Source organism: Stomoxys calcitrans, unplaced genomic scaffold (assembly GCF_963082655.1).
Source record: "Stomoxys calcitrans unplaced genomic scaffold, idStoCalc2.1 SCAFFOLD_188, whole genome shotgun sequence".
NCBI lineage: Eukaryota > Metazoa > Arthropoda > Insecta > Diptera > Muscidae > Stomoxys > Stomoxys calcitrans.
Window position 1 is genome coordinate 1 of NW_026739308.1, and position 22,125 is coordinate 22,125.

The 22,125-nt window shown below is 40.1% G+C and overlaps 1 protein-coding gene across 1 annotated transcript in view; it reads right to left on the reverse strand.

Annotated features, from left to right (window-relative positions):
- Positions 1-1,082: 1,082 nt before the first annotated feature.
- The window catches only part of LOC131998432 (cell adhesion molecule DSCAM-like), a gene marked incomplete at both ends in the record, with an annotated part of 29,325 nt that continues 8,282 nt past the window's right edge, over positions 1,083-22,125 (reverse strand). The window contains 3 exon segments of the mRNA XM_059370715.1: positions 1,083-1,203; positions 1,317-1,466; positions 11,693-11,854. Coding sequence (XP_059226698.1) covers positions 1,083-1,203; positions 1,317-1,466; positions 11,693-11,854 — 433 coding nt within the window.

Below are 22,125 nucleotides of genomic sequence, written 5' to 3' on the forward strand. Positions count from 1 at the left end.
GAATATGCCAGGAAAGGCTAGGAGTCCACACTGTTTTTGTTGCAACTATATATTTAGATGTGAAGGATCGCTACCCCCGTTCAGCTCCCAAAGGTGTGCAAAGTCGTCTCAGTCCATAGGACCGATCGACTCAGAATGTAAAGGCCATTGGCTGTTTTAAGTCGCAAATAACTCATCTGAAGGCCAACGTCGCGGTTAGGTTAGCATGTCCCCCTAGGACACTGAACTGGTTCGAATCCTGGATAAACATAAGAAAAAATTTACAGCGGTAGTTATTTCCTCCTCATGCTGGTGACACTCTTGAGCAACTATACCATATAAAAGCTTCTCTCTAAAGAGGTGTCGCACTGCGGCACTTTGTTAGGAATTGACCTAGGAAAGAAGGTTCCTCATCATTAGCTTTAAATTGAATCGGACAGCACTTATTGACATGTAAGAATTTTGCCCCTGTTTACTTGTTTTTTTGTAAGCCCTAAGAAGGAGCATTATTTATCCGATTTCTCTAAAATTTGGACCATATTTAAATATAATAAACGACAACATTAAACCTTTATTAAATCTTTACCATATAAAAAATTTTTTACTATCCGATTTCGTGCACTAGCACCTTCAACATGGCACAGTACCTTAAAAATTTCACCAGCATAAGACGAAAATAACCTAGTTGAAAAATTTGCCTGATGTTTTTACCAGGATTCAAAGTTTAAAATAAACCATTTACGAAGAACCACCATCCACTCCACAACATCCAACGCAAAACAGCGATTATCCACATTATTTTGTTTTGTAATTCTCTTAAAATTAACCGTTGACATTCCACACAAATTCTTAGAAAGCATTCAAAAATATGCTTTTTTTCTCCTCTGGCATAAAGCACCTTTTTAGGCAATAAACATTAATGAACTCAAAGGAAAACACATCATTAAAATATCTCCATGACATCCTTGCCAAGACAATGAACTCGAATAACTCAACCCCAGCTGCCTGGCGCATAATCCCTACATAACCCTCCACCCAACCATTACACAGATAAAATCATAATCCTGAACATCAACAACAATAACAACAACAACAAAACTTACGTGAATATAGGTAAAGGACTGCCCTGTATGTTACAGGGCATGTGTACATCATTGCCACGTTCCACATGAATGTCCATCACAGGTTTTTGTGTCGTTCGTGGTGCTAAGTTTTTGCTAAGCTCTGAAATGAAACATGAAATGAAACAGGATTATCAACATTGCGGGCGTGAGTTCGAGCGAATGTCAGTGTATTAGAATACAAATACACAAATACTTGTATGGCCCAATACTAACCTTTGACCTGCAACATAACAGCCTCACTGCGCTGTCTATCGCCATTTAGAGTGTTGGTGACTAGACACGAATACTTCACCAAACTATCTTCGGTTCGCACAGCTCGAATGTACAAATCTCCAGACGCCGATAGGACAACATAGCGGCCAGCTGGAAAACATTTTTTTGTGTTAGAAAAAGGGGAAAAAAGAACTTTAAATTGAGGGATTTGGGTTTTTATGTTCGCTTAAAGGCCACCACAACTACAACTTCAACTGATGCTGCTGCTGCTTTTGTTAGTAGTGGTAGTGTAGGGGTTTTAATAAAATCAATATTGTCATAAGAGCTTAAGCATTCTCAAATAAAATCTCTAACAACCTCTTTGGGGAATTTGGCAGGATGTTGGTACACATTCGCTCATATGTCTAGTAAAGGGACACAAAAACAAAATGAATATGAGTTTGCTCTTAAGCAGTAGCATCATCAGCAGCAGCACATAGACAAAGTTGTTACTTGTTAGGGTTCAGTGGAAAATTTATGGATATAGGCAATATAGGGTGGAGATGTTGGATAGGTTATGAAATTTAAAAAAAAAAATTATATAAAAAAAAAAAATTATTTTGACATTGTATTACAGTAAAAACACTGAAACAAACCATTTCGTAAAAATCGTACAGCAGAAAATGTTTGACCAAAATTCTCTGTGAAACCATTATGTTGCAAAAAAATTTAGAAAAATTAAGTTAAAACAAAACTTTTTTTAAGAACCACATACATATGAAATCTTCTAATATATAACTAGTAAAAAGGCGTTAAGTTCGGCCGGGCTGAACTTTGGATATCCATCACCTCGGGTATATATGTAAACCACCTTTCATCAAAATCCAGTGAAAATTTCATACCTTATGTCCCATAGCAGTTATATCGAAATATGATCCGATTTGGACCAAAGACTAATAGTATAGTAGCTATATCTAAAAATAAACCGATCTGAACCATATACGACACGATGTCGAAAAGCCTAAGATGAGTCATTGTGACAAATTTCATTGAAATCGGATTATAAATGCGCCTTTTATGGCCCACGACTCTAAATCGAGATATCGTCTACATGCAGCTATATCCCAATCTGGACCGATTTGGGCCAAGATGCAGAAAAATGTCGAAGAGCCTAACACAAATCACTGTCCCAAATTTCGACGACATCGGACAATAAATGCATCTTTTATGGCCGCAAAACCTAAAACCGAGATATCGGTCTATATGGCAGCTATATCCAAATCTGGACCGATCTGTGCGATATTGCAGAAGTATGTGAAGCGGACTATCTTAACTCACTGGTCTAAATTTCGGCGACATCGGACAATAAATGCATCTTTTATGGCCGCAAAACCTAAAACCGAGATATCGGTCTATATGGCAGCTATATCCAAATCTGGACCAATTTGTGCGATATTGCAGAAGTATGTTAGCGGTTAATCGGCAACATCGGACTATAAATACGCATTTTATGGGTCCAAAAACTTAAATCGAGATATCGGTCTATATAACAGCTATATGAAAATCTGAATCGATCTGGGCCAAAATGAAGAAGGATGTCGAAGGGCCTTCGACAACTCACTGTCCCAAACTTCAGCAAAATCGGATAATAAATGTGTCTTTTATGGGCCTACGACCCTAAATCGGCGGATCGGTCTATATGGCAGCTATATTCAAATCTGGACCAATCTAGGCCAAATTGATGAAGGATATCGAAGGGCCTAAGGCAACTCACTGTCCCAACTTTCATCAAAATCGGATAATAAACGTAGGTTTTATCGGCCTAAGACCCTTAATCGGAGGATCGGTCTATATGGCAGCTATATCCAAATCTGGACCGATCTGAGCCAAATTGACTAAGAATGTCGAAGGGCCTAACACAACGCACTGTCCCAAGTTACAGCAAAATCGGATAACAAACGTGGCTTTTATGGGTCTAAGACCCCAAATCGGAGGATCGGTCTATATGGCAGCTATATCCAAATCTGCACCAAGCAGGGCAAAATTGACTAAGGATGTCGGGGGGCCAAACACAACTCACTGCTCCAAATTCCACCAAAATCGGATAATAAATGTGGCTTTTATGGGCCTAAGACCCTAAATCGGAGGATCGGTCTATATGACAGCTATATCCAAATCTGGACCGATCTGGGCCAAATTGACGAAGGATGTCAAGGATTCTGACATAACTCACTGTCCCAAATTTCAGCAAAATCGGATAATAAATGTGGCTTTTATGGGTCTAAGACCCCAAATCGGAGGATCGGTCTATATGGCAGCTATATCCAAATCTGCACCGATCTGGACCAAATTGACTAAGGAGGTCGGGGGGCCAAACACAACTCACTGCTCCAAATTTCAGCCAAATCGAATAATAAATGTGGCTTTTATGGGCCTAAGAACCTAAATCGGAGGATCGATCTATATCCAAATCTATATCCAAATCTGAACCGATCTCAGCGATATTAACGGAGGATGTCGAAGGGCCTAAGGCAACTCACTGTCCCAAATTTCAGCAAAATCGGATAATAAATGTGGCTTTTATGGGCCTAAGACCCTAAATCGGAGGTTCGGTCCATATGGCAGCTATATTTAAATATTGACCGATCTGGGCCAAATTGACGAGGGATGTCGACTGGTCTGGCGCAATTCACTGTCCCAAATTTTAGCAAAATCGGACATTAAGTGTGGCTTTTATGGGCCTAAGACTCTAAATCGGCAGGTCGGTCCATATGGGGGCTATATCAAGATATAGTCCGATATAGCCCATCTTCAAACTTAACCTGCTTATGAACAAAAATAGAATCTGTGTAAAGTTTCAGCTCAATATCTCTATTTTTAAAGACTGTAGCGTGATTTCAACAGACAGACGGACGGACATGTCTAGATCGTCTCAGATTTTTATGCTGATCAAGAATATATATACTTTACTGGGTCGGAAATGGATATTTCGATGTGTTGCAAACGGAATGACAAAACGAATATACCCCCATCCTTCGGTGGTGGGTATAAAAATCAATTTGTGTTTGTTTGTAGGCTTGTTTGTTTGTGTGTTCCTTATAGACTCAGAAACGGCTGAACCGATTTTCATGAAATTTTCACAGATGGTTTACAATGATCCTGTGATGAAAGTAGGGTACTACATTTTTTTATATCTGGAGAGGGGGGGCGGACCCTCCTAATTACCCCAATTTTCAGAAACGCTAGATCTCGGAGATGGGTGGTGCGATTTAAGCGAAATTTTGTGTGCTCTCATATAGTACTCTAAAATTAAAAATTTGGTATCCAAATTTCGGATGGGGTAACTAAGGGGGCCGCCCCACCCTAAAACTTACCAAACATATATATAGACCAATCACGACAATATGGGACTCAAATGAAAGGTATTTACCATAAGAAAACGTATCTGATATCCAATTGTCCGATCAAGTGCTAGGGGGACCACCCCAAGCCCCAAAACACCCCTAAATCGGACATATTTACCGACCATGGCAATATGGAACTCAAATGAAAGGTAGAGTAGAGTACGAATACGAATCTGATATCCAAATTTGGGACCACGTATCTAGAGGTCCATCCCTTCCCCAAAAACCCTCCAAACAAGACTTATATACTGACCATGGCAATATGGGGCTTAAATAAAAGGTATTTGAGTGTAGAATACGAATCTGATGTCCAGATGTGGGACCAAGTGTTTGAGGGGCCGCCCATCCCCGAGAACATCCCCCAAAGAAGACAAATTTACAACCATAGCAAAATGGGACTCAAATGAAAGGTCTTTGGGAGTAAAGCACGAGTCTGTCATCAATATTCGGGAAAAGTGTCTACGGATCCACCCCACCCCTACCAAACCACCCAAATAGGCAGTATTTGCTGGCTATTGCAATATGAGGCTCAAATAAGAGGGTTTTTAGAGTAGAACACGAATCCGATATATATTTTCAAGGCCAACTCACTGAGTGGCCGCCCATTCCTCAAAATTCAGCCCAAGGTCATGCTTGCGGACTTTGGAAATATGGGGCTTAAATTAAAGATATTTGAGAGTAGACCCCGTATCTGATATCAACATTCGGGACCAACTGTCTAGGCGACGTCTCACCACTATAACAAACCCCAAATAGGACGTATTTGCTCACCAAAACATTTTTGATCTTAAAGAAAGTGGAACTAAAAATTTTTAGTTTTTAGGGACAATACCCCAAACCGGGCATATTTGCTGACTTTTGCAATAAGGAGTTTAAATGAGATTAGAAAACGAATTTGATATCCATTTTTGAGGCCAATGGCAATATGGGGTTCAAATAAATGATATCTAGATATATGAGAATAGAGCACGTTGCTGATATATTTTCCGGACTTAGTATTTGGGGGACCACCACACTCCCCAAAACGCGCCTTAATCGGTCTTATTTACCGACCATGTCATTGTGGAACTTAAATGAAAGGTATTGGGGGTAGAGCAAGAATTGATATCCACTTTCGGAACCAATTTTCTAGGGGTCTACCCCTTCCCCAAAATATCCCACAAACGGCAATTTTCTATTGACCATCGCAATATGTGACCATGTCAATATGTGTCTCAAATGAAAGGTATTTGAGATTAGAAAACACTTTCGGGACCAATTTTCTGGGGGTCTGCCCCTTTCCCAAAATACCCCACAAACAGCAATTTTTTAGTGACCATCGCAATATGGGGCTTTAATAAAGGTATTTGGGAGTAGAATACGAATTTGATATCCAAATGTAGGACCATGTATTTCGGGCATCACCCCTTCCCCAAAACACCCCCCAAAGGGTAAACATTTTTCGACCATGCCAATATGTGCCTCTAGAGTGCGCAATTCCTATCCGATTTGGCTGAAATTTTGCATGACGTTTTTTATTGTTACTTTCAAGAACTGTGTCAAATAAGATTCAAATCGGTTCATAACCTGATATAGCTGTCATATAAACCGATCTGAGACCTTGACTTCTTGAGTCTCTTGTGGTCGCAATTATTATCCGATTTGCCTGAAATTTTGTATGACGGATCCTCTCATGACCATCAACATACGTGTTTATTATGGTCTGAATCGGTTTATAGCCTGATACTGCTCCCATATAAATCGATCTCTCTATTTTACTTCTTGAGCCCCCAAAGGGCGCAATTCTTATTCAAATTGGCTGACATTTTACTCAGGTCTCCAACATATAATTTAACCGGACCATATCTTGATATTGCTCTAAAAGCAGAGCAAATCTTTTCTTATATCCTTTTTTGCCTAAGAAGAGATGCCGGGAAAAGAACTCGACAAATGCGATCCATGGTGGAGGATGTATAAGATTCGGCCCGGCCGAACTTAGCACGCTTTTACTTGTTATTAGTCTCGGACAGGCCGAACTTATTACATTTTTACTTGCGATCCATTCGAATATTCCCTTCATCGGCATATATATTCATGCACGTACGGCCTCTGCCTCATCGGTGGGGGAAAAACGGAAAGCAAATGTGTGCCAAAGTAACAAAACAGTGGACAACAATGAAATTCCCACATGATGACATGAAAACATTTTCCAATAAATGTCAAGCAGTCCGAAACATAATACCAAGTGGAGACAACGAACACCGAACGAAACACTCCATGGCAACAGCAAAGCCATACGTTTCCTTTCGTATCGCATGGCATTCAACAAAACTATACAATGGCACTGTGGCACAGACAGACAGCTTGTTGTGTCACCATAAACGATGAGCAGAAACATTAAATGTATGCCGTACAAAATAATTGAAATCACCATGGGGCAGTGCCATACCAGACCACCATCATCATAGCAATAGAGAAGGTATTCACTATTCACACTTCTCCCCACCGTGCTGGGCTCTTAGCCATTCACCTATCTACAGCAGACTCGAAATATACAAAAAAGAGTATTCTCAGTGTCACTGCAGGTGCTTTGGATCGTATATTGCCTGAAAGAATGTAGTTTTTGTATGAAATGTTTGTGCTAGAAAGAATGGATAAAAGAAAATTTGCATTCTGGGAAAACATATGCATTTACAGAGATGCGTTTTGTATGCTTCAGCACTAAAGCTGAAAATCAAATTTGAATGTTTGTGCAACTGGTTTTGAAGTTATGTATGGGATGGGCATTTTTGTAAGCCACATCTTTTGAATATAAAAATAAATCTCATGAAAATCGATATGAAACATCTTTCGAATACCTTCTTCCAAACGTTTTAGAAAAAAATTGTTTATATAGTTTTTTATTTCATTATTATTTTTGGTAATTTAACTTTTTTCTTCAAAATTGTCCCTTTCACTTAAATGTTGCAATTTACGAGCCATTTAAGCTATGCAATTTGACTTTCCCTCCTCCCATAGGTATTTAACAGATGTCGGAAACTGAAACATAAGCACGCACCGGAAGGAAAGAAAATGCGCAAACATAAATTTTAACAAACGGATAAACACCGACATATCCTTCCCTTCTCTCCCCTATCGCATCCACCAACACCAGTGAAAATAGTAAAACCCACCGTTACCAAATATGAGAGGCAAACAAAAAAAAAACAAGACAGTTTCCACAACTGACCATTACTGCAGAGGATTGAGAGACTGATACTGCCACTGGATAATACAGTGAAGGCGTAGTAAAAACTACAACCACTACAACGTTGCCATAGCGAAAAAATACCTCATATGTGTAAAAAAAGCAAAAAAAAAAGGCATGAACACAATACGGCGGAAGCAAATACACCGACACCGCCATGACCACCGCAAAATATACTACGAAACAACAACAAAACTATTTATTTGGACACTATAAATGCACTCTAGCATACACATGCCAACAAACACACACACACACACATTTATATAGTTTCATGTATATTGATACCCGTTGAGACTACAATAAGCAGTAGCAGCAGCAGTCCATTCATCTGAATTTTTACACATCTCGCCATGGCAATATGCATGTGTGTGTGTGTGTATGAAAAATCGTCTGCATGCATGTGTATTTCAGATGTGGTCCATTAATAAACAAATCTTTAGTTCAACCATATGCTTGTCAGTAGGGAAAAAGGGGATGGTATTCAATTGAAAAAAGCATAAAAGAGGAGTGAGTGTAAGTCATATCCCCATCAAAGGGCAATGGATAAAAATGCTATGCTATTGGAGCTATATCAGATTATGGATCGATTCGGGCCATATATATTTAGTTTGATTTTGGAGACCAGAGTATAAGTTATTGTGTAAAATTTCATCCAATTCGGATAAGAATTCCACTCTATAGGGGATCAAGAACTAAATTTGCGAGATCGATTTTAATGGGAGCTATATCAGCTAATGTACCAATTCAGACCATATTTGACAAGAATGTAAAAGGTCATAGGAGAAGTCATTGTGCAAAATGCGAATAAGAACTGCGCTGTCCAAAGTTCAAGTGGTATAATCGGGAGTTCGGTTAATATGTGAGTTATATCAGGCTTTGGACTGATGCGGACCATACTTGGCTCGTTTTATTGATATAGATAGGCCGTCAGGCGGACCGAAACGGCTAAACTGACTAAGAATCTTAAGACGATCAAAAAAATATACTAATTTCATCATTCTAATTGTAACACCTCGGAATATGCGTCTAAAACCCCATAAAGTATATATTTTCTTGATCGTCATGACATGTTAAGTCGAACTAGCCATGTCCGTCCGACTGTCCGTCCGTCTGTCCGTCCGTCTGTCCGTGCGTCTGTCCGTGCGTCTGTCCGTCCTCCCGTCCGTCTGTCCGTCCTCCCGTCCGTCTGTCCTTCCTCCTGTCCGTCCGTCCATCTGTCCGTCCGTCTGTCCGTCCATCTGTCCGTCCTCCCATCCGTCTGTCCGTCCTCCCGTCCGTCTGTCCGTCCTCCCGTCCGTCTGTCCGTCCTCCCGTCTGTCTGTCCGTCCTCCCGTCCGTCTATCCGTCCTCCCGTCCGTCTGTCCGTCCTCCCGTCTGTCTGTCCGTCCTCCCGTCCGTCCGTCCGTCCATCTATCCGTCCGTCTTTCCGTCCGTCTGTCCGTCCGTCCGTCTGTCTGTCTGTTCGTATATCCGTCCGTCTGTCCGTCCTCCCGTCCGTCTGTCCGTCCTCCCGTCTGTCTGTCCGTCCTCCCGTCCGTCTATCCGTCCTCCCGTCCGTCTGTCCGTCCTCCCGTCCGTCCGTCCGTCCATCTATCCGTCCGTCCATCTGTCCGTCCGTCTTTCCGTCCGTCTGTCCGTCCGTCCGTCTGTCTGTCTGTTCGTATATCCGTCCGTCTGTCCGTCCGTCCGTCTGTCCGTCCGTCCGTACGTCTGTGCGTTCGTCTGTCTGTTTGTTGAAGGAGTAAACCTAGCCGCTTGAAATTTTGTACAAATACTTGTTATTAGTGTAGGTCAGTTGGGATTGTAAATGAGCCAAATCGGTGCATGTTTTGATATAGCTGCCATATAAACCGATCTTGGGACTTGTCTTCTCCAGCTTTTAGAAGGAGCACTTCTTATCCGATTTGGTTGTAATTTTGCACGTGGTGTTTTGGTATCACTTCTAACATTTGTTCGAAGTATGGTCCAAATCGGTCTATAACCTGGTATAGGGGCCAAATAAACCGATCTTGGATCTTAACTTATTGGGCCGCTAAAGGGCCCAATTCTCATCCGATTTGGCTAAAATTTTGTTTTCTGTGTTTTGATATGACTTCCAAAAACTGTGATAAGTATGGCGCAAATCGGTACATAACCTGATATAGCTGCCATATAAACTGATCTGGGATCTTGACTTCTTGAGCCTCTAGAGATCGCAATTCTCATCCGATTTGGCACATATTTTGTACAACGGCTTCTCCCATGGCCTTCAACATACGTGTGCAATATGGTCTGAATCGATCTATAGCTTGATACAGCTCTCATATAAACCGATTTCCCGATTTTGCTTCTAAAGGTCCGAATCGTACTATAATTTTAGATAGCTCCTCCTCCTCCACCCTTATTAATTTTTTTTGCCTAAAAAGAGATACTCGACAGATGCGATCCATGGTGGAGGGTATATCAGATTCGGCCCGGCCGAATTTAGCACGATCTTACTTGTTGTGTCTCATATCAATATTACGAGGTGTTACTCGTACAAATGGAATTTCAAGATTAGTATATCGCCCATCCCCATTCGGACGCCTAAAAGTCAATTAAATCGTATCATATACGGATGGTAGATTTATATTTGCATTAGAGGCTCGCATAGATTTGCGATAGGTTAAGCGTCTAACCATACAATTGCATTCTGTCTTGGTGGAAGTGCACCGTGCCGACTAGTTCATTATAAAATAAAGCAAATTTTTGGGTTTTAATTCAATTCCAGTTGGGGCTTTAATGCATTTCAATGACTTTGTCAAAGATAACCTGATGATTCCTCTTTGGAATGACAAGAAGGGAGGGTTGTCACCTGGCATCACGGCAAAATGGAGGCGAAAACGAAATTTTTAGCACTTGCACTGTGCCCCATTTAGACTCCAGCCTGATTCAGCATGATTTCAGAGTAATCAAATCTATGGACAAAATCTAATATGGCATTCTGGAGAGCAGCACCGTCTATATGGTACCCATATCTAAATATAGTCCGATCCTAACCATATTTGGGTCGGATGACGGGAGGCTTAAGATAACTCACTGTTTCAAATTTCAGCGAGCAGCACCGCACAGTGGGATAGAATCGAAAAAAAAGTATTAAAAAATATGCAATTTTAGAACGGATAAAGACAACTCTACCGAATCGGAAAACGTTAGGGCGGTATTATCGAGATCATGTGCAAAATTTCAAGGCCCTAAGTGGACCGGTGAACATGCCGTTGGGTTGTTGAACTTTTTAAAGCAATCTGGATGGTTCAACGGTAGAAACTAGAAGGCATCTTCCTTCTCCTATTGCTGGGGAAACACAGTGGAGCGTCTAAGTGGGTCTGATGGCTGACTGCCACTTAAACCTAACCTAACTAACCAAATCGTGCATTGGGAACTAAAAATGCCTCTTTTCAACCTCGGTAAATTCTTTTGTTTCCCCTAACTATTTTTACCAAATTGTGCTTGCTTTATTCTCAAACAACATAAAATGGCATTCCAATGGTCTTAAATTTATTGCCTTAGTAAAAACAAAAAAAATAATTTTAAATCATATTAACATTACAGTTTATGCCCTAGAAATCCTATAAAATTCTTTAATATTCCCCCAATCATAAAAAATTCATACTCCACGGATTGTTTATGTGTATTCCTGTGTTCACTTATGCGAAAGGATACGCATACTACTACAAATAAAAAAAAAGACTGGGGGAAAAACACAATGAAAAATCGTCCACGACGACGACAACAACAATACTCACCAACATCCGACAGATCCGGTAACAGCATCTCCTCACCGCGTTGCCAACTGGCCACTTTGACATATGCACGCACATAGTCCGGTATAGCGCACTTAATCAATGCGGAATTCCCCAAAAAGACTTCGGTGTTTTCCACGTGCACGTGGAATTGTCGGCGTACCACTAAAATACAAAAAACAAAAAAAAAAATGGAAAACAAAAAGTGAGAACACACATACATACATAACCAATATGAAAGTATCGGAGTGTAGTTATTTTTAAAGCGTATTAGGTTGAGCTGTAAATTTAAGGGTTTAATCTTCTTATATATAAAATTCAAGTTGTGTTTGTTTGTTCCGTATAGACTCAAAAACGGCTGAACCAATTACCTTGAAATTTTCACAGATTATGTAGGTTGGTCTGGAAGGAAACATAGGCTATCTAATTTTTTGATATCGGGAGGGAGGCGGACCGTCCCCTTTACCCAAAAGTACTACCCAAAAATAAAAGTTTACCGATCGGGACAATATGAGATTCAAATGAATGGTATTCAAGAGTACAGTACGAATTTCACAATAAAAGTTGGGTCCAAGTACGTGGGGGGCCTCTCCAGTCCCAAAACCCCTTAAAATAGGTTTATTTGACGATCATGACAATATGGGACTCAAATGAAAGGAATTCGGGAGTAGATTACGAATATGGTCAGAAAGTAGGAATAGGCTTTATAATATATTGATAACGGAAGGGGGCGGACCCTCCACCGCCCCCAAAAATAAGACCCAAAATCAAAAGTGGACCGATAAGGACAATATGGCTATCAAACGAAAAGTATGCAGGAGTAGATAATGAATCTGGCATACAAATTCATGTCGAAGTATAGGGGATCACCCCACCCCCACAAAAACGCCCAAAATGGGCACATTAGCCAATCAATGATATATGGGATTCGGTTTGTTTGTTCCGTATAGACTGAAAAACGGCAGAACGGATTTATCTCGAAATTTTCGCATATTGTGTAGCTTGGTCTGGAAGGAAACATAGGCTATATAATTTTTCGGTATCGGAAGGGGGACGGACCCTCCCCCTCATGCCAAAAACACATCCCAAAATCAAAAGTGGACCGATCGGGACAATATAGGTATCAAATGAAAGTTATTGGAGAGTAGAACACGAATATGGTATTAAAATTTGAGTCTAAGTACCCATCGGGCCGCCCCAACCCCAAAAGTCCCCCAAACAGACATATTGGCCGTTTATTTCAATATGGGACTTAAATAAAAGGTATTCGGGAGTAGATTACGAATCTGGCATACAAAATCAGATCGAAGTATAAGGGGTCACGCCACCCCTCAAAAACGCCATTAGACCCCTTATGACTATATGATACTTCGCTGAACCGATTTTCTTAAAATGTTCATAGATTGTGTACGTTTGTCTCGAAGTAAACATAGGCTATATAATTTTTAGAAATCGGGTGGAGGCGGATCCTCCCCCTTACCCCAAAAACGCCACCCATTTCCGAAAGTGGTCCCATGGGCACAATAAGGGTATCAAATGACAGGAATTGGAGACCAGAAAACGAATATGGTATTAAAATTTGGGTACAAGTACCCAGCGGGCCCCTCAACCTCAAAACTCCTCTAAACGGATTCGAAGTTCATGTCAATATGGGACTCAAATGAAAAGTATTAGGCAGTAGATTACAAATATGGCATAAAACATTAGCTTCATGTAATGGGAGGTCGCCCATCCCCAAAAAACCCCCAAATGGGCATATTAGCCGACCAAGGCTATATGGGACTCATATGAAAGGTATTAGGGAGTAGATTACGAATATGGCATAAAACATTCGGTCCAAGTAATGGGAGGTCGTCCACCCCCAAATACCCCCAAATGGGCATATTAGCCGACCACGGCTATATGGGACTCATATGAAAGGTATTAAGGAGTAGATTACGAATATGACATTAAAATTTGCGTTCAAGTCTATGTGGCGCTTTTCCTCCTTAAGATACATCAAATGGGTTATATGACCCGATAATATGGAACTCAAATAAAAGGCGTTTGAGAGTAGAAAACGAATTTGATAGCCAATTTTGGACCCAAGTGTTTTTGAGTTACGCCCTACAGCACCCCCTAAACTTAACTTCATTACCGTTGGAAATAAAGAACGAATTTGATATCTATTTTGAGTGCAAAGTGCCGGTGGCCTCCCCAGACCCAAAAAACTCTCCAAATGGTTCATATTGAACGGCCATGGCAATATGGGGTTCAAAATTAAAGGGATTTGGAAGTGCAGCACGAATTTGATATCCATATATGAATCGAAATTTCTGAGGTGCCATCTCTCCCCTAATGAGAACATTACCCTATAAAAAGGAGGTCCCTTATCAATGAGCTTAAAACTTGAATCGGACTGCACTCATTGATATGTGAGAAGTTTGCCCCTGTTCCTTTGTGGAATGTTCATGGGCAAAATTGGCAATTTTACCTTAAAGAAGAACATTACCACCACCAATCGAGAAGGGGCAAATTCTCACACATCAATGAGGGACCTTTTTTTGCAGCCGCGTCCGAACGGCGTCCCGCAGTGCGACACTTCTTTGGGGAAAATTTTTTAAATGACCATGCATGGCATTGTACCTCGCAAATGTCGCCAACATTAGGAGGGAACACCGCTTTGTCCGATGTTCTCGCTAGGATTCGAACACGTTCAGCGTCATAGGCTACAATGGCACGAATTCGATATCCGCATACAGGGTGAAGTGTCCCCACCCTAAAAACATATTAGAGAGTTAAAAAAGGAGCAGCGGAGTCGTTTTGCAAAAGATTTTTTTTGTAGTGCGTTTTGACAGTTGTTCGGGCGAAAACTCGAAGTCAGTGCTAGGCTTAAGAAAAAATTTTGTTAAAAGAAAAATTTTTAAAATTTTTTTAAAGGGAAAATTCTATTTAAATTTTGTCTCTACAAAAAGATTTCATTTAGCACTATTTAAAGGAAATTTTCGAACATTTGCCAATCATTTTATCTTTGTAGCAAATTGATTTGAGATTTTGTCTGTTCAGATCGTCCCACTCCAAAGTTGTATTCTTTTTGTCTGCAAAAAAAAAAAATGTCCATGCCCATTCCCTGTCCAGTGTATCCTAGTAAACTTAATACTCCCCATCAACATCAATGTTTTTATATACATGTGTATATAAACTGCCACTACTGCGATAGTAAATTTACATTGTTATGCCGGAATAAGAGACAACAGCGACAAAAAGGCGAATAAATACAGCAGAACATGCAGCGGCAGCCCACTGCATGAAACGGCAATGTTGTGTTAAAACAAAAGTGTTATTTCCGGTTATGAGCGAAAGGACATAAACAGTGCACACAGGGCTAGGGCGAGGGCTAGGACGAGAGAGAGAGAGAGAGGAAACCAAGAGCAACTATAGCTGGGCAAATAAACAAACCATGGCATAAATATCAACAACTACACAAACACGTACCAATGGCTGGCATGAGCAGTAAGGATTAACAGGTCCTCAACTGAATATTTTAAATTGAAAAAACAAAATAAAATCTAAAACTAACATCAGTTGGAATAATCTGTTCTGCAAAAAAAAACGCCACTACAGCAACAACTAACAATTGTTGTTCGCGAGCTTCTGCTTAGTTCTGGGGGGGGGGGGGGGGTTGAACTGAAGTTTTGTCTATGAAAGTCAATGACCAATGCCGCCAACAATGCACTCCCCATGCAAGGCTGTCCCCCCTTTATGGTTTTGTTGGGTGTTAGGATTTTGTTGTATTTTCCCAGCTTAAACTTCGTCCACCGACAATAGCCAAATTGAATTTGAACTTTTGTGCACTTGAAACTTTAGCTGGAGTCATGTAATTGGTCATGGCATTTTGGTAAAAGAAACTCTCCTAATTGGTCTAGTTAAGCATGAACTTTTTTCTTCTTTTCCTGTTTGGGAATAGAGTTTAGGGGAATTTTTGTGGAATAAAACTTTTATTTGGTATCATATTTGGGGAAAAAGGAGTTTTTTTACGTGTGGATACAAAAAGGCTTTTTGTTCATTTTAAATAACTGAATGGAAAGCTTTTTTCGATTCTAGACAGAGAAATAAAAACCGATTTGATAAACAAACGGGCCCGCTCCGCTGCGCCTTCTTTAACTCTGTAATATCTATTTAGGGTGGGGAGACTTCGCCCTGAGTGTGGATATCGTGTTACTGTAGCCTATGTCCGCCTATGACGCTGAACTCCTGCGTTCGAATCTTGCGGCAGAACTTCGGACAAAATTTAAAGCGGTGGTTGTCCCCTCTTAATGCTGGCGACATATGCGAGGTACCATACCATACATGGTCATGTAAAAAATTTTCCCCAAAGAGGTATCGCACTGCGGCACACCGTACGGACTCGGCTATAAAAAGGTCCCTTATCGTTGATAAACTCAACTTGAATCGAAAAGCACTCATTGGTCATAGCATTTGAAAGGTATTAGGGAGTAATACTTTTCATTTGAGTCCCATATAGCCAAGGTCGGATAATATGCCAATTTGGGGGAATTTGGGAGTGGGCGCCTTCCCATCGCTTGGACCTAATGTTTTATGCCATATTTGTAATCTACTGCCTAATACCTTTCATTTGAGTCCCATATTGACATGAATTTGGAATATATCTGTTTAGAGGTGTTTTGGGGTTGGGGGGCCCCGTGAGTACTTGGACCAAAATTTTACTACCATTTTCATTTTCTGGTCTCCAATACCTTTCATTTGATACCCTTATTGTGACCGCCGGACCACTTTTGGATATGGGTGGCGTTTTTGGGGTAAGGGGGAGGGTCCGCCCCCACCCGATTTCTAAAAATTATATAGCCTATGTTTCCTTCCAGACAAACGTACACAATCTATGAAAAGTTTAAGAAAATCGGTTCAACCAAGTATAATATAGTCATAATGGGTCTAATGGGGTTTTTGAGGGGTGGTGTGACCCCCTATACTTTGATCTGATTTTGTATGCCAGATTCGAAATTTACTCCCGAATACCTTTCATTTGAGCCCCATATTGAAATGAACGTCCAATATGTCTGTTTGGGGGAGTTTTAGGGTTTAGGCGGCCCGATGGGTATTTAGACTCAAATTTTAATACCATATTCGTATTCTACTCTCCAATACCTTTCATTTGATATTTATACTGTCCAGATCGGTCCACTTTTGGTTTTAGGTTGTGTTTTTGGCATACCGAAAAATATTATAGCCTATATTTCCCACCAGACCAACCTACACAATATGCGAAAATTTCGAGAAAATAGGTTCTGCCATTTTTCAGTCAATACGGGGAAAAAATCGAGAGATCGGTCTATATAGCAGCTATATCCATATCTGGACCGATCTGAGTCAAATAGTTTCAAATTTTGTCTCAAGTTTTGGCAAAATCGGACAATAACTGCGCCTTTTATGGGCCCAAAACCTTAAATCGAGAGATCGGTCTATATGGCAGCTATATCCAAATCTGAACCAATCTGGGCCAAATTGAAGATGGATGTTGAGTAGCCTGACACAACTCACTGTCCCAAATTTCAGCAAAATCGGATAATAAATGTGGCTTTTATGGGCCTAAGACCCTAAATCGAAGGATCGCTCTATATGGGGGCTATATCACGATATAGTCCGATATAGCCTACCTTCGAAATTAGCCTGCTAACGGACAAAAAAGAATCTGTGCAAAGTTTCAGCACAACAACTTGCGAATGTTCACATTCGCTAAAATAGATAGGTTTTTCAAAGAAATGAGAAACTAAAGTGGAACTCCTTCTGATTGCTAGTCCGGGACACACACAGCAGTTGTCCTATAGTCTCCTATTCTTCGATGTCCTAACAGTGAGTTGGGACAGTGAGTTGTGTTAGACCCTTCGACATCCTTCGTCAATTTGGTCCAGATCGGTCCAGATTGGGATATAGCTGCCATATAGACCGATCCTCCGATTTAGGGTCTAAGACCCATTAAAGCCACATTTATTATCCGATTTTGCTGGAATTTGGGACAGTGAGTTGTGATAGGCTCCTCGACATCTTTCATTAATTTGGCCCAAATCGGTCCAGATTTGGATATAGCTGTCATATAGACCGATCCGCCGATTTAGGGTCTTAGGCCAATAAAAGCCACGTTTATTATCCGATTTTGTTGAAATAAGAGACAGTGAGTTATGTTAGGCCCCTCGACATCCTTAGTCAATTTGGCATAGATCGGTTCAGATTTGGGTGTAGCTGGCATATAGACCGATCCTCCGATTAAGAATCTTAGGCCCATAAAAGCCACGTTTATTATTCGACTTTATTGAAATTTGAGACAGTGAGTTGTGTTAGTCCCCTACACATCTTTCATCAATTTGGCTCAGATCGGTTCAGATTTGGATATCTGCGATATAGACCGATCCTCCGATTTAGGGTCTTAGGCCCATAAAAGGCGCATTTATTATCCGACTTTGGGCAGTGAGTTGCGTTAGGTTTTTTGAAAACATTCTGCAATTTTCCCAGATGAGTTCAGATTTCGATAAAGACCTATCTCTCGATTTAAGGTTTTGGGTTCGGTTTTAGATATAGCTGCCATATAGACCGATCTCTCGATTTAAAGTCTTGGGCCCATAAAAGGCGCATTTATTATTCGATTAAGCTGAAATTTAAGACAGACAGTTTCGTTAGGTGTATCGACATCCTCCTTTTTTTTAGCCCAGATCGGTCCAGATTAGGACATAGCTGCCATATAGACCGATATCTCGATGTAAGATTTTGAGCCCATAAAAGGTGCATTTATTGTCCGATTATGCCGAAATTTGGAACAGTGAGTTGTGTTGAGCTCTTCGACATCCTTCTTCAATTTCACTAATATTGGTCCAGATTTGGATACAGCTGTCATATAGACCGATCCTCTGATTTAGGGTCTTAGGCCCATTAAAAGCTCATTTATTGTCCGATGCTGCCGCAATTTGGGACAGTGAGTTGTTTTGAGCCCTTCGACATCCTTCTTCAATTTCACTAAGATTGGTCCAGACTTGGATATAGCTGCCATCTAGACCGATCTTTCGATTTAGGGTCTTAGGCCCATATAAGGTGCATTTATTGTCCGATGATGCCGTAATTTGGGACAGAGAGTTAAGTTAAGCCCCTCCACAATTTTCTGCAAATTAGTTTAGATCGATCAAGATTTGCATATAGCTACCATTTAGACCGATATCTCGATTTAAAGTCTTGGTCCCATAAAAGGCGCATTTATAATCCGATTTAACTGAAATTTGACACATTGACTTATGTTAGGCTTTTCGATATCCATGTTGTATATGGTTCAGATCGGTTTATTTTTACATATATTGGGTTGCCCAAAAAGTAATTGCGGATTTTTCATATAGTCGGCGTTGACAAATTTTTTCACAGCTTGTGACTCTGTAATTGCATTCTTTCTTCTGTCAGTTATCAGCTGTTACTTTTAGCTTGCTTTGGAAAAAAGTGTAAAAAAAAGTATATTTGATTAAAGTTCATTCAAAGTTTTATTAAAAATGCATTTACTTTCTTTTAAAAAATCCTCAATTACTTTTTGGGCAACCAATAGCTACTAAAAAACCAATATTTTGTTATACATAATTGAGCCATGAATTATACTTATTGGTATTTGGTACAAATCGGATCATATTTCCATATAACTGCTATGGGATATTAGGAATGGAATTTTCACTGGATTTTGATGAAAGTTGGTTTACACATACACATGGTGGGTATTCCGAACTTAACACCTTTTTACTTGTTTCTTGTTAATATTCCAAAGTAAATGAGACCGTGTTCCTTTGGTGACCCATCTTTTCAGATCTACGGATCCCAAGCCTACGGTAATGCATATTTTTGTAACTTAGTTATAAATAAACTTGCTTGTGGTAGCGTTGGTGCCAAGAAGCTCCAACTCCTTCAAAGTTGTCACCAGTTTTGTATTATTGGAAGCACCTTCAATACCATAAAATGCTACCATTGTATATTCCCTGACAGCGAGAACCCGACTAAGTCGTGAAGGGCTGTTTCAGTGGACCTGCCCTTATGATATGCATACTTTTGCCGAGACATGCGATCTCCAGGGATTTTTATTTTAAGATATATTTCTATATGCCTCTCCTAAGTCTTCAGCATAGAAATCTGAAAATCTTTTACCCTCCTATGGTAAGGTGTTCCTGCTTTTGGAAAGTAAATCGACCTCTGTGTCCCTCCATCCCACAGATATATACGACATGCTGGTACAAGCACAGTATATTTCTCTTAGCTAAGTATCCCATCTATCGGACACAGCTTGTTATTCAACCGATTATACATGATAAGAACCTGGCTATTTAAAGGAGTCGAAACTTTTAATCATTCAAAAGATTTTCGACCCAAACAAAATTGTCCCTATGCATATCAGTGACAACCTCACATTGTCAGATATAGCGTGTCCTGGGAAATGCATATGAACGAGTAGTTCCAAGTTTTCTTTACTAGACATTGTCCATACATATTCTCTTCCTTGGCCTACAGGCCTCAGACGTATGTTCCACGGAGCTGCAAAATTCCACCCAAGATTTGTTCTGAGCCTTTCTCAGCTAGCCCTTGTATTTTCATAGCTCAGCCTTATAGTCATCCCAATCGTGCGGCGCCATTGTTGTTTGAGCCCTATTGAAGAGTTTTCAGCAGCCGTTCCGACGCCCACAATGGCAGTCGCTATTTTTGGCCCCTTTGGCTTGGCTCTAAACTCATCCTGCCACAATGATTGTTTCATGACCCATTCAAAAACCTCCGCAGAAGACCATCAAAATCAGTTCAGAATTAGGTATAACACCCATTTTCCACTTGTAGAGTAGGTGTAGAGTATACTATAGTCGGCACCGCCGGACTGTTGCCTTTCCTTACTTGTAGGCACGTTGTTACTACAATCGTGCACTGTTATATAACGTTAGAGAGCTCCATCAAAACCGGTGAAAATCTAAATAAAGCGTCCATATAATGATATCGCGATATTTACAGTGAAGATGTAGGATATTTTATAGAACTTAGTTACATGTCGTTTCCTATGATTATACCCTACACCACTACTACAGGGTATTATAACTTTTTGAATTAGTTTGTAAGACCCAAAAGGAAGAGAGATTGACCCAATGATAAGTAAAGTGATCGACTCAGATTCGATTTAGCTATATCTGTCTGTCTGTCTGTCTGGCCGTCTGTCTGTCTGGCCGTCTGTCTGTCTGGCCGTCTGTCCATGTTAATTTGTGTTCATACTACAGGTCACAATTTTCATCCTATCGTCTTCAAATTTGGTATGGGCTTTTATTTCGGTATAGAGACGAAGTCTTTTGAAATTGGAAAAATCGGTTCAGATTTGGATATAGCTCCCATATATATGTTCGCCCGATTTGCAGTAATACTGCAATAAAATGGTCACTTGTTAACCGATTTTCTGGAAATTTGGCAGGAACGATTTTCTGGATGGGTGAATTTCATAGAAATCGGTTCAGATTTAGATATAGCTCTCATATATATATAGCCCGATTTTCACTCCTACAGCCATTGCAAGCGCATTTATTGACCAATCTTTGCAAAATTTTGTACAACGCCTTCCTCAACGACTACCATAATATATGAGAAGTTTGCTTGAAATCGGTTCAGATTTGGATATAGCTCCAATATATATGTTCGTCCGATTTGCAGTAATACTGCAATAAAATGGTCATTTGTTAAACGATTTTCCCGAAATTTGGCAGGAACGATTTTCTTATGACTCTCAACATTATGGGTGAATTTCATAGAAATCGGTTCAGATTTAGATATAGCTCTCATATCTATGTATAGCCCGATTTTCACTCCTACAGCCATTGCAAGCGCATTTATTGACCAATCTTTCCAAAATTTTGTGCAACGCCTTCCTTAACAACTACTATAATATATGAGAAGTTTGCTTGAAATCGGTTCAGATTTAGATATAGCTCCCATATGTATGTTCGTCCGATTTGCAGTAATAATGCAATAAAATGTTCACTTGTTAACCCATTCCCTCGAAATTTGGCGAGATGGATTTTCTTATGATTTTCTTATGATTTCATAGAAATCGGTTCAGATTTAGATATAGCTCTCATATATATATATAGCCCGATTTTCACTTCTAGAACAATTGCAATCGCATTTATTAACCAATTTTCCCAAAACTTTGTACAACACCTTGCTCGAAGACTTCCACATTATCTGAGAAGTTTGCTCGAAATCGGTTCAGAATTAGATATAGCTCCTATATATTGTATATATTTGTCAGATTTTGGGTAATTTGCAATAATGTTGTCATTTGTCAACCGTAGTTATTACAGTTTAAACATATTTTTGCTCGCCAAGGTCCATCAAAAATGGTTCAGATTTAGATACAGCGCCCACATTGCACTTATAGGGTAGGTGTAGGGTAT